Consider the following 14,110-nt stretch of genomic DNA (forward strand, 5'->3'; position numbering starts at 1 on the left):
AAAAAAAAAGTGGAAATAAATATAAAAGATCCTAACCATCATGGAAATATACATTAAATTAAGATAATCAGATACTATTTTTGTATCGGATCAGTAAAATTAAGACATAACATCAACTATTGGCAAAGATATGGGGAAATGACACACTCACTAGTGAAATACACAGCTTTCTTTTTTTTTTTTTTTGAGACAGTCTCGCTCTGTTGCCCAGGCAGTGGCGCGATCTCTGCTCACTGCAAGCTCTGCCTCCCGGGTTCACGCCATTCTCCTGCCTCAGCCTCCCGAGTAGCTGGGACTACAGGTGCCCACCACCACACTCTGCTAATTTTTCGTATTTTTAGTAGAGATGGGGTTTCACCGTGTTAGCCAGGATGGTCTTGATCTCCTGACCTCATGAGCCACCCGCCTCGGTCTCCCAAAGTGCTGGGATTACAGGTGTGAGCCACCGTGCCCGGCCACACAGCTTTCTTTAAAGGGCGGTTTGGAGGTATTGATTAAAATTAAAAATGTATTATACTTTTACCCAGCAATCTGAAAGACTCACACATGGAAAGGCTTGTAGAAGGTTAATACAAAAATTTTAAATACAGGTTTTAAAAATACACTATAGTACATCTACATTATGAAATACCATATGAGTAAAAATTAAAGGTGATTCATATATACTGATATTGAGTGATCCTTAAGATGTCATTATTCACGCTTTCAGAAAGCACAAAAGAAACCTATATATTTCTATAAGTCCACATACGTATATAAATGCATAGAAAATAGTTTAAAAGCCAATTAACCTGATTATAGAGATTACCTTGGGAAGGTGATTTGGGATATCTTCATCTTCAGTTTTTGCATTTTTGTATTTAGAATGTTTTCATTTATTATATAGTTAAATATACATTTAATATATATTTAATAATTTGTATATACTTAATTATAAATATATACATATATATATATACACAGACATATATACATAGTTGGTCTTCTGTATCCAGGGTTTCATATCCATGGATTCAACCAACCACAAATTAAAAATATTTAGAGAGGGAAAAAAGGATGGTTTTGTCTGTACTGAACACATGCAGACTTATTTTCTTGTCATTATTGCCTAAACAATACAGTATAACAACTATTTACATAGCATTTACATTGTATTAGGTATTATATGTAATCTTGCAATCTAGAAATGATTTAAAGTATGTGCGTAGGTTATATGCAAATACACCATTTTATATAAGGGACTGAGTATTTTGGTATCTGTGGGGCTTCCTGGCACCAGTCCTCCATGGATACCAAGGAATGACTACATACATATACTGTAAACATATATATATATTAAAAGAATGAAAAATAAAGACTACGAAACAGTGACTGTTGGGGACTAGACTGTGCACTAGACTGTGTTGGGGAGTAAGATGTGTCAAATCTACCCAGTTTCCTTCTCCTGGGGTAAGAGGGGAAATGCCAACCACACTGTGAGGTGAGCCCCGCAGGCTACTGGCAGAGTCTTTCAGATCATTATTATGGAAACAATAGAAAAATGCAGGCTGGATGACAATGCTGGAAGTAGAGCCAAAATTGACGTAGTTACTGATTCAGGGCCCATGGGGAAGCTCCTAGGGCAGTCTTTGGTCCTGTCCTGTTCAACATCTTCATTCATTCATTCATCGAATCTCTCACTCACTCACTCACCAGACATTTGAGAGCTTACTATGTGTCAGATGTTGTGCATTTAGATATAAAGACAGGCCGGGCGTGGTGGCTCATGCCTGTAATCCCGGCACTTTGGGAGACCAAGGTGGGTGGATCACTTGAAGTCAGGAGTTCAAGACCAGCCTGGCCAACATGGTGAAACCCCGTCTCTACTAAATACAAAAAATTAGCTGGGCGTGGTGGCGGGCACCTGTAATCCCAGCTACTCGGGAGGCTAAGGCAGGAGAATCGCTTGAATCCAGGAGGCAGAGGTTGCAGTGAGCCAAGATCACGCCATTGCACTCCAGCCTGGGTGACAAAAGCGAGACTCTGTCTGAAAACAAAACAAAACAAAACCAAGATATAAAGATGATATTTGCTTTAAGCCTAGGATACTGAAAAGTAGACAGAAGGGAGAAACAAAAACAGTGTGAAAAATGCTCAGACTGAAGTGCTATGGGAGCTCCAGAGTGTAGGACCTGACTATACCCTGGCCTCTTGATGGAGGTCACTATTTATAGCTGTATTTATATTTCATGAGGTCTGTACACTGCATGAAAGAGATCATAAAGCTAGGAAGTACCACGAATTCCGAAAACCACATATATGTGAGGTGGAAAGATTCACAAGCTAAACATACCAGCGCAACCCATTTCCAGTCACTAAAAAGTTCCACCCTTAGGTTACAAGAGAATACGCTTGAGTTTTGAGGCCTCGTTGAAAGAACACTGTCAAAGAGCAAAGTGTCAGGATAGGAAAGAATGGGCCCAATGTGAGATGAAGGCCAGATAAAGGTATACCCAGACTTTTTCAGGGCCACTCTGATCTCTCTCTCTGAGCCCTCGACTCCACTCATATTCCTCTTGTTTTCTCTCAGGGAATCACCTACAGCCAACAGACTCAGGAATTTCAAGATCTCTGATTATATGCTTGGTTGAACTATTTCAGAGAGGGAGCAACCGGAAGATCACTCCCAGGTCAGCTCCCAGCAACATGGCAGTTAGTCTGTAGCAGATTTTCAGTTTGCAAGACCTTTCTTGCCTGTCCTCTCCCTACCTGGTACCCCAAGGTCTTCCCTTCCACCATACATAAGAGAAGAAAAACTGAGAAGCCCACACATGCCAGTTTCCATGGCTGTGGATCGCAGGCAGTCATTTCACCCTTCCAGGCCTTAGTGTTTTTGTTTAATGAAGAAAGTTTATAAAGAGAGGGCAATGCTTAATACAAGTGAGTAAATGGAATCTCAGGCACCCAAGAGGACCTATCTGGGTCCCAATCCTAGTGTAGGAGGTGCTGTGGCAGGGACACTCCATCAGGACTAACCTCTTCAGTGACGATCGAGACAGCACCTGTGCAGCCTGGTTCATGGCCCTGACCCAAGCGTTCATGTCCTCCTGGGTGTCGGCACTGAAGTAGTAGGTCCTCATGCCTGACTGCTCGGCCTGGGAGCCCGCCGTGGAGCTGTTATAGATGAGCGCTCGCATCCCCGTGTGCACAGCCTGTAGCATGAAGGCAGAATGCAGGTCAGAGGGAGGTTATCACACATTTCCTTTATAGGAGCAAAAGCAAGGAGGCACTATGGCCCTTCTAGACTAAAAGCCCAAGCACCATCCAACTTGTTTCCACACCTAGAAAACATCATAGGCTAGATTTCTCTTTCTTAGTGCAGCCAGGCCCAGTGACAGCTGTCTGTTGCCCAAAGTAAAAGCCCTGCAGCTGTAACTGTTTCCTATTTATCTTACTCCTGCTTTGGGAGTTGGGAGGGTGCACAAAGTCAAGGCTTATGTGAGAAACAGGCTTTTCAGAAAACCCTCATTTCATAGAGGCAGACTCTTGGGAATCCCTGTTTTGGTTTTGCTGAAGCCTGTGATTCCTGCTTTGGCTATAATCAGACAAGAATTGACTCAAAACTGGCTGCAACAGCAGGTGGCTTGATGTGGATGTTCACTGTGCTTCACTGCTTAGGCATGAAGTGTGATGTGTGCTCCTCAAAGAAGCTGCTGTTCTGTCTCTCCAAAAGAGGCACTACAGGATGTGAGGGCAATCTGGCTGCGACATCTGTCACCCCATTGATCGCCAGGGTTGATTCGGCTGATCTGGCTGGCTAGGCGGGTGTCCCTTTCCTCCCTCACTGCTCCATGTGCGTCCCTCCTGAAGCTGCACACCAGTCGAAGAGGAAGACCATCCCTGAGAGAGGAGGACCGGTCTTCGGTCAAGGGTATACTAGTAGCAGCAGTCCCCTGCTAGAACCTCCAAACAAGCTCTCAAAAGAGGCACTACAGAGGTGGACAGAGTTGACCAACAGTTAACTAAATATTCTTGCAAACCTACTGTGTCCTTCTGCCTCAAGGTGCTTTCACATGTATCCTTGCAAAAAAAAAAAAAAAATCTCAAAAAAAGGTACTCAGAATGACCACTGAAAAATGACTGGGAAGATTTGCAAATCAGAGACAACACCAGTTTTTCCCCTTGTGCTCTGATAAACCAGAGACCCATCTTTTAAATTTGCAAGGAACAATCTCACCAAATCTACATAAGAAGATGATGTGAAAAGAGGAAGATTTACTGAGTACCTACTATGTGTCTCCTAGGTACTTCCACAACTTTAATCTCATTGTAATCCTAACAGCCTTGAGAGGTGGAGACAGAATCTCTGTTTTACAGATGTAGCAAACAAAGCTCTTAGATGTTAAGTAACTTTCCCAGATTTCCACACCTGGTAACAGATTCTTCACAGCACTTACCATTACCTGATGCTATTTATTTTACACACTTGTTTATTACCTGCTTATCATCTGTCTCCTTCCTCTATAAATGTAAGCTACACGAGAGTGGGAACTTTGCTATTTTGTTCACTACTATATCCCCAGGAACAGTGCCTAGCACATAGTAGATGCTCAATAAACATTTGTTGAAAGAACGAAGAGTTAGAGCCCAGGTCTGACTCCAAGTCCAGGCTTCTCTGTATATTGCTCCCAGGTTCTATCCCGAAGTGAGGGTGATTACACAGATAACTGGTTCAATACTCTGAATCCAGCATGAAAGGCAGACCCCATGCAAGGACCAGGCAGAGAAAACAAAATGAGAACCGATGAAAAACTAGACAATGACATGCTTCTGGAATCACTAATGGTCATAGATGAAAACCTCTCAAATGAACCTTCAGCATTTACTTCTCCTCCCTGCCCTCTTAAAATCCAGATCCAAAATGCATAGTAAATATGGGCCTGCTTCTGACATTTACATATCTGAGTCCATCCGGCTCAGTGCCAAGGGAGTCTAGGCAAACTTGGCCTGCAGCCAAGGATCCCTATAGTGGCTGAAGCAAACCTGATATCCTTCCTTTGCATGTATCAGCTATCATTCACTATCACAGGAAGGATTCCTTCTATTTTAAGCAAGGTGGAAATGTGCCAATAAGAACAGAATAAGGCCAGGCACAGTGGCTCACACCTGTAATCCCAGCACTTTGGGAAGCCAAGGCGGGTAGATCACCTGAAGTTAGTTCAAGACCAGCCTTGGCAACATGTTGAAACCCCATCTCTACTAAAAATAAAAAAAATAGCTGGGCATGGTGGCACATGCCTGTAATCTCAGCTACTCAGGAGGCTGAGGCATGAAAATTGCTTGGACCCAGGAGGTGGAGGTTGCAGTGAGTTGAGATTGAGCCATTGCACTCCAGCCTGGATGACAGAGTGAGACTCTGCCTCAAAAACAAACAAACAAAAAAACAGAATAAGAAGGAACCTGTTCATGTCTTACTGAAAATCAGCAGAAATTCTTGGAAAATATCCCCTGGACCATGATCCCACAAGATCTCTGACACACTCTCCCAGCCTTTTGTGCCCAGCCATAGAGGGTTCTGGGACAGGTGCCTATCCCACAAGATACAAGCATAGGGAGCCTTCCAAGGTACAATAAAGACAATAGATCCATGCTGTACAAAAAATTCATGGAGCCAGCCTTGTCCAGGAAATCAACATGGGACATGCCTCAAACATGCAGACTTGGGTTTGCATGTCTATTTGCGAATGAGTCTTAAGAGTTACATCCACCATTACGAAGGAGTTATTACACATGATTGCAAATATAACCCTGGTCACTAATCAAACCAGAAGGTGCTGTGCCCAGCTGCTCTTGACTCTGAAGAACAGATTCCAACTGTATTCTGCCTGTGTGAGGGCATATTCAATGGATTAACTGTGAAGGCAAGAAGTACAGGGAGTTTCCTTTTCATCTGGCCAAGTGACCCAAGTCCAAAGTATCCTGAGCCTAGGACCCAGATGATGTGAATCTTCTCACTCCTGCCCTAGTCTCCACTCAGATGGTACTGTTTTCTCTGTTCTTTGCTTTCCAGTTAACATAATTCTATGAAGCAACTTTGCATAACTGAATAGAAAACAAGCTATGCCTAAAGGAAATCAGGATGTGAGTGAAGAACTTACCTCAAAGACATGATGCCCCTAGGATATGGTTGCTCTCCTGGCTGTTGGACCTCAGTTCTAGACACAGCACTGGTGAAGGAGCCAGAATCCTCATGGTTCAAGCCCCCAACATCAGCCTTTAGAATAGAGAAACCTCAGTGGAAAATAGAGGAGCACCCAAAAGGCCAGGGCCCATCAACTGACTGGCTCATTCTGGAACTTGCTCAACAATAATGAATCATTTATTGAGTATTTACTATGTGAAAGGCACCCTACCAAAGTTGGAGGGACAGCCTTAAACAAGGCCATAATAGTTTATAGCCACATAGAAGAGAAATACTATGGACAAGTAACTACAGCTGTATTAAGTGTCATCAAGAAGGTCAGGATGCTGTGAGGAGAACAGGGGAGCCCAGCTTGATCCCTGAGGAATTGACATTGCAGCTGCCTTCTACGTAGTAGGTAGCCATTTAAGTAACAGCAGGGAGGAGCTAGGTAGCACCCCATGAAGGACACGTGCCCACAGTGTGTTCATCTTCAAGGATGAGGCCAGCATGACTGGCACAGAGGAATGGAGGGGAAAACAGCATGAAGAGAGGCTGCCGAAGTTGGCAGGGCCAGACCACCAGGGCCTTGCAGATCATATAGGGTTTTGTCTTAATGATGCTGAGAAACTATTAAAGAGTGTTTTGTTTTGTTATGTTGTTTTGCTTTGCTTTGTTTTGAGACAAGGTCTTGCTCTGTTGCCAGGCTGGAGTGCAGTGGTACTGTCTTCGCTCACTGCAACCTTCGCCTCCCTGGTTCAAGCAATCCTCCCACCTCAGCCTCCTGAGTAGCCTGGACTACAGGAATGCACCACCGTGCCCAACTAACTTTTGTATTTTTTGTAGAGATGGGGTTTTGCCATGTTGCCCAGGCTGGTCTCGAACTCCTGGGCTCAAGTGATCCACCCACCTTGGCTTCCCAAAGTGCTGAAATTACAGGCATGAGCCACTGCACCCAGCCTTATTAAAGGGTTTAAACTGGGGAATGATGTGCTCAGATTTTGTTTGGAAAGACCACTCTGGCTGCAGTACAGAGAAGAGGTTCGAGTCAGCAGAAACAGGTGAGGGGGGATGGGTCAGGAGGCTACTACAGGAGCACAGGTGAGAGATGGTGGTGGAGGCAGAGAAGGGGAGGAGCAGACAGGGTCTGGAGAGAACTTGCAGGTAATACCTGCAGGCCTTGGCAATGGACTGGATATGGGAGGAGAGAGAACACCAGGTATGAACGATAAGAGTCTCAAGTTTACAACTTGCAGAGGTAGTGGTGACCATTTATTGAGATTAAGAAAAGGGGCCGGGTATAGTGGCTCATGCCTGTAATCCCAGCACTTTTGGAGGCCGAGGCGGGTGGGTCACCTGAGCTCAGGAGTTTGAGACAAGCCTGGCCAACATGGTGAAACCCAGTCTCTACTAAAAACACAAAAATTAGCCTGGCATGGTGATGGGCACCTGTAGCCCCAGCTACTCAAGAGGCTGAGGCAGGAGAATCTCTTGAACCTGGGAGGCAGAGGTTGCAGTGAGCGGAGATCACGCGACTACACTCCAGCCTGGGTGACAGAGCAAGACTCCATGGAAAGCAAAAAGGAAAGAAAAAAGGAAAGGAAAGGGAGAAAAGAGAAGAGAAGAGAAAAGAAACGAAACTTCTCACGTCCAACCTTTAGGCTGACTCCAAGCAGCACAGTGAACAGGGTAAGAACTTGGGCTCTTAGAATCAGCCTGAGGTCCAAGGTGGACTCTGCCTCTTGCCCACTGGGTAACCCTGGGTAAATTACTCAACCTCCTCATGCTTGTTTCCTCATAGTTAAAATGGAACTATGGGTAAAAGTAGCATTTACCTTATAAGGCTATGTGAGGATGAAATGAGACATACACTGCTTAGAGCACAGCCTGGCATTTGTAAGGCTCAAAAGATGTCAGTTGATGTTACTGAAGGAGCAGTCACTTGAGCAACCTAGGGAGGTTGGCTGAAAGAGCATTCTGGTAACTTTAAGACTCTTCTTCCTCCCTCCCCATCACAAATTCACAGGGAACTAAATACAAAATACAAGTAAGCCTGAACCCACCATATCTTGGGAGGTATAAGCACTGTCACTGACCACGATTCCAATTACACTTAATGCTCCCTGTGGTCTCTGTCTACAGAATGGGACTAGCAGAACTAGCCGATGAATCAGTTTTCCCGGTGAAAGGTCTGGGTAGGTGAATCAACCATTTACAGTGCAGTGAGACAGAGCTGTGGAAGTAGAGAAGAAGGGTACTTAACCTGTCCAGAGGGCTCAGAGAAGGCTTCCCAGACAAGGTGACTCTGAGCAGAGAACTGAAGGACAAGTAAGAGTTGGGGAAAGGGCATTCCAGGCTGTGGCTGAAGTTTTGTTTTTGTTTTTGTTTTTGTTTTTTGAGATGGAGTCTTGCTCTGTCGCCCAGGCTGGAGTGCAGTGGCACGATCTCAGCTCACTGCAAGCTCCGTCTCCCCGGTTCACGCCATTCTCCTGCCTCAGCCTCACGAGCAGCTGGGACTACAGGTGCCAGCCACCACACCCAGCAAATTGTATTTTTAGTAGAGATGGGGTTTCACCGTGTTAGCCAGGATGGTCTCGATCTCCTGACTTCGTGATCCGCCCCCCTCTGCCTCCCAAAGTGCTGGGATTACTGGCTTGAGCCACCACGCCTGGCCAACTGTGGCTGAAGTTTAAGTAAAGGCCTATAGGCAAGAAATGTCCTGGGGCCTTAGGCAACTTTATATGGCTAGAGGAAAGACAGAAGACAGGAGTGGCTAAAAATGTGGCTAGAGATATAAGCTGGGGCCTCGTGAATCACAATTTCCTTAATCAGCCGGGCACAGTGGCTCACGCCTATAATCTCAGCACTTTGGGAGGCCAAGGCAGGTGGATCACCTGAGGTCAGGAGTTCGAGACCAGCCTGGCCAACATGGTGAAACCCCCATCTCTACTAAAAATACAACAACAACAAAAAAAATTAGCTGGGCGCAGTGGCAGGTGCCTGTAATCCCAGCCACTCGGAAGGCTAAGGCAGGAGAACTACCTGAACCCAGGAGGCGGAGGTTGCAGTGAGCCAAGATCATGCCATTGTACTCCAGCCTGGGCGACAAGAGCGAAACTCTGTCTCAAAAAAAAAAAAAAAAAAAAAAAAAATTGGCTTTATCCTGAAAGCAATGGGGAACCACTGAAGGGCTTATGGTAGGAATACAACCTGAACAAGGGTGCAACTTAAGAACAACATAGAGGATGAACTGTAGGCTGCAGAGGAGTTCCAAGGCTGAATCAGCAACAGCCAATGCTTACAGAGCACTTACTATATACTAGGTCCTGCTCTACAGTGTGCTCCCCAGGGGAGGGATGGTGGTGGCCAAGACAGAATAGTGGCAGCAGAAGTGGAGAGGAGGAGATGAATTTGATAGATATACAAAGAACAAAATTGAAAGGAGAGAGAAAAAAGGCAGCTCTTTCTTGTCTTCTCATCCTGTAATAATACACATGCTGATGCAAACTTGAGAATATAAGCCCTAAAAAAGCATGGATTTTGTCCTATTCATTGCTGTATCCCTAGCATCTGTTATACTACCCCACAGACAATCAGAGTGTGCAACAGAAGTTTTCAAATAGAACTACATAAGTGAAAAACCATGCCTCTTGGCATGCCTTCAGAATCTAGAGCAGGGACCTTAACATTTTTTGTGGCATGGACATCAACAGTTCGATAAATCCTATGAACCTTTTCCAGAATGTTAAGCATGCAAAATAAGGGAAATCTATTATATTGAAATATAGTTCTTAAAATATTTTTTAAATGTGTGGTCTAGTGATGCAGGTGTTTGTTTACTAACGTACTGCATAATGGATCTGGTGGCAGATGTAATAAGTATTGTGATTTTAAAATGGTGATGAGCATAAATGATATTTCAAGATACCTGCAACAACTGTAATGTGTTATGAAGATATCTATGGTTTCTACTGGTGACCAAGTCACAGGTACTGCTGATACACATTGTGACCTGCTTTCTTAACTGAAAGAGATGTTATATTTCAGTTAAAGGTTAAAGAGTAGGCCAAGTACGGTGGATACTCTGAACTGTCTCCGACAAGGTACCCTAGCACCAGTCTGAGAACTTCAGCTCTATATACAGAGAAGGACCAACATCAAAGACAGGTGTCAAGGCCAATCACAAAACACTGTGTATTCCTTGGTATGCCCAAGAATATAGACCCTGAGCTGCCCCCAGGGCCTACCCTCTGGCCCCTAAAAGAAGGATGCTGCAAGCCAAATGAAAAGATAACTCTTTCAGACTCACGGAACCATTGCCCTTTCTGGAGAACCATCTAAACACCACCAGATCTGTCTGTAGTAGCTTTTCTCTGCTCTCGGATCCTGAGGACCTCAAAGACCTCTCCCAAACACACAATGCCTTCTGTCTCCCAGACAAAAGATTTAGGGAACACTCTTAGTAAAGTCTTTCTAAGAAAAATGTTGAAAAAAGAAAAGAAATCTAAGACAGATTAAAGATGTTTGCCTAGAATCTACTTTCACACCTCCAATGAAGTGTTAAGATAAAAAATATATATACAGTTATGATATGTTACTTTAAGGACATGCCAAATGTTGTTCCCAAAACATCATATGCAACATCACTATCCCAATTGTTTGCCCAACTGGGCAGTGCTCAACTCTAGAAAGGAGGGTTTCCTAAGGAAGATTTTTCAGGCTGTAAAGGATGAATCTGAAAGGCACTGAACAAAATGTTTTCAGAGTCAGCAATAAGTTTCTAAAATGATACAATTAATGTCAATTCAAACCACCTTCTACCTCCTGCGATGTCTGTGCAGCAAGTGACCAAGATAAGACATGGAAGAAAAGCAAGGAAGAAGAGAAAATAATACAAAGTGGGAGCCCTGTAAGAAAACTGAAAGAGAACAGAATTCAGGGCCAAGTTCTGCCTCTGTCATCTTCCAGCTTTGTGACTTTGGGCAAGTTTCTTAAGCTCTCATATCCTTCCCTCACCATGAGCATTAAATGAGGTCACATGTATCAAAGTACTTCCCATGTCATGTTTTAAAGATATAAGGCAACAGTATTCCATGCAACATGACACAGAGCAGTATCCCAGTATCACCAATCCATAGCAATTCTGGAGTGACACTCAGTAGCGTCACTCGAGGGAAACACAGGAACAACTCAAACCTGTTGATGAGTAAAGCCACAGCATCAGCTCAGTTCTGTGCCTCCTTAGGAAGGAAAGGTAGAAGGAAGATGAGACTGACTTTCCAACCACCAGCACCACCATGGCTCCAGATCAAGGTGTTGATAGAGACTCTCACTTTGCAAGCCCCTCACAGATGAAGGACCAGCTGCTCACACCATGGACACCACAGACCAACACTTCCCTTTAACCCTTCCAGAGAATGGCAGGCGTCTTACCTTAAGCTTTCCCGTGGTCCTCTATCTATGGCTGGAAAGCGTGACTTCTGTTCAATCTCTGTTTTATGACCTACTGTCTAGTGTTCATCTTGTGCCTCCAACATGGAAACGGCCAAGCAACAAGTGTAGTGGGGACAGGAGCCCCTACTCCAGCTTGACGTGTACGACATTGCCTCATATCTTAAGCAGCCAAGAGAGGGCCGTGCCCTGTGGCGAGTGGCACCAAGGGCTGCTTGCTTCAGTGCTCTCTAGGACTTCCACTCCAACTGCCAGTAAAGTGGATCTTCAATCCACCCCACCCTTACCTTCCCTGGGGAACCCAAGATCTTAACACCTGCAGTGAAGGAAATCCGTGGAGGCCATCAACGGAGAAGACCTCAGGACTCCCCATGTTTGAGCCTAAACACACCTTCCAAGAGCCTCCACACCGGACCTCACAGGTGCTACAGGGCAAAACTACCATTAATTATCATGGCCTCACTCAGCCCAAATGGTACAGACACAGAACAAGTAGGAAAGGGGTTTTACTGGTAAAGGGATCTGCCTGGAAATCTTCTATGATCCAGAAGATAAACCAAATTTCATTCTAATTGCTTTTCAACAAGATAAACAAAGTGGACAAAGCTGACAGCCTCTTCAACACTCAGGCCCCTAACCTTCAATGTGAGTTTTCATAATACAATGGATATAAACCCATTATGAGGGGTCACCAGTTGCATGAAATGGCTGGATGCTAGTTAGGCTGGCTGAGTACGGTGATAAGACAGCTCAAGAAGGGCTTCGACAGGTAACCACAAGACTGGCAGTGACAGGAAGGAGGGGTCTGAATACTTGAACATGGCTGGGCGACTCCAAAGCTTAGAGTCAAATGACAGTACCGGTCATGTGATATTATTCTTGTTTAAATAACTTACAACTTTGTTAACCGGAATCTGAAACTCTCTAGCTTCTTCCCCCTCCCGACAAAAGCAACTGTTTTTATGAAGACATTTTGAGAACACAGTTTCTTAGACAGAATGGCTGCATTAGAGGTGCAGGGGCAGTACCTTAAAGGAATATTTGCGGCTTATGCGATCCTCAGGGGCCACAGGAGAGATCACGTAGCTGGGCAAGGGGATGCTCCCGAGGACCGCTTCTTCTCGGCTGTCTTTGAATGGAAAAACGCATCAGAACAACCTTCTGGGCAGCTTCCCTGGGCTCATCTGTCCCACTGCTTCCAGAACTTCAGCCAAGTTGTTTCCTCCCCTTGTAATGTCCATCCTCCCCCAACCCACACACAGGCAAAGCTCTACCCATTCTTTTTATTTATTTATTTATTTTTTGAGACGGAGTTTCGCTCTTGTTGCCCAAGCTGGAGTCAAGAGCATGATCTCGGCTCACTGCAACCTCTGCCTCCCAGATTCAAGCGATTCTCCTGCCTCAGCCTCCTGAGTAGCTGGGATTACAGGCGTGCGCCACCATGCCTGGCTAATTTTTGTATTTTTAGTGGAGTCAGGGTTTCACCATGTTAGCTAGGCTGGTCTCAAATGCCTGACCTCAGGTGATCCACCTGCCTCGGCCTCCCAAAGTGTTGGGATTACAGGCGTGAGCCACAGTGCCCAGCCATCTCTACCCATTCTTAAAAGCCTATCTCTTCTCTCCTTCTAAGAAGGCTCCTCAGATTCTCCAATGATGGAATTCACTTCTCAGGCCCCCTGAACTGCTTTGAAAGCACCAGTAGCAGTCTAGCCTTATCTTAAAAGTAAGCTCTTTCTCCACATTTTGAGACTCCCTCTTAACAACACATAGTCCCTAACTTTATGTTCTGGGGCTCCACAGAAGCTCAGATGGCCAATTCAATTCACCAGTTGCTCATCCAACATTCAATAAATCCAGATGACAGGTTACAAAACACAATCAATGATCCACACTTCTCACCTCTCCAGAGTACCTCAAAGGTGGACCTATGTCCCAAATGGGACAGAAACGGAAATGACTCTGAATCCTGAGACCCTTAGTAGCAGGCAAACTGGATTCTATTTATTTTAACCCAACAGATTGAACTTCCTGTGTTAGGACTGGTAAACCTGAAGTCACCAACCATCCACATATGTAAAACTGAACACTTCGGCAGGGTAATAGGCTACTTGTTAGCTCACCTTTATAGTAAAATAAGCAGTAATCAGCAAGCACAAACCACCTCCTTTTCCACAGCCTCATCCCAGAACTGTCCTGCAAAGCAAAGAAAACTAGTCAGGGTAATATCTGAGCATACTGTTGTCCCTTTCCAAGCATGCACAACCTGATTCCAGAACCAAATATTTGCCCATATTCACTCTTTGTTTTAATAAATTACCATTTTACTGAACAGCCATTCTTTGAATAGGACATTAGAACTTGGATTAAATGATGGTTTATCCTAAGAAAGCAGGGTTTTTATTTTTGTCTCCTAGAAGCAAATTAATATATAATATTATAAGTCACTTTCTTCTAGAAAGTAAATTAAGAAAGGAATCAGTTCTTAACAAAAAGTTTTTG

General features: G+C 44.5%; 1 protein-coding gene across 11 annotated transcripts in view; it reads right to left on the minus strand.

Annotated features, from left to right (window-relative positions):
* PLEKHA7 (pleckstrin homology domain containing A7) overlaps positions 1-14,110 on the minus strand; it is a 234,127-nt gene that overhangs the window by 61,233 nt on the left and 158,784 nt on the right. For all 11 annotated transcript variants that reach the window (XM_055094181.2, XM_055094178.2, XM_034932215.3 and 8 more), the window contains 3 exons: positions 13,732-13,804; positions 12,640-12,740; positions 3,016-3,191 (listed from right to left, as the gene is read on the minus strand). In XM_055094181.2, coding sequence (XP_054950156.1) covers positions 3,016-3,191; positions 12,640-12,740; positions 13,732-13,804 — 350 coding nt within the window. The remainder of the gene's footprint in view (positions 1-3,015; positions 3,192-12,639; positions 12,741-13,731; positions 13,805-14,110) is intronic.

This window comes from Pan paniscus, chromosome 9 (genome assembly GCF_029289425.2).
Source record: "Pan paniscus chromosome 9, NHGRI_mPanPan1-v2.0_pri, whole genome shotgun sequence".
NCBI classification, from domain to species: domain Eukaryota; kingdom Metazoa; phylum Chordata; class Mammalia; order Primates; family Hominidae; genus Pan; species Pan paniscus.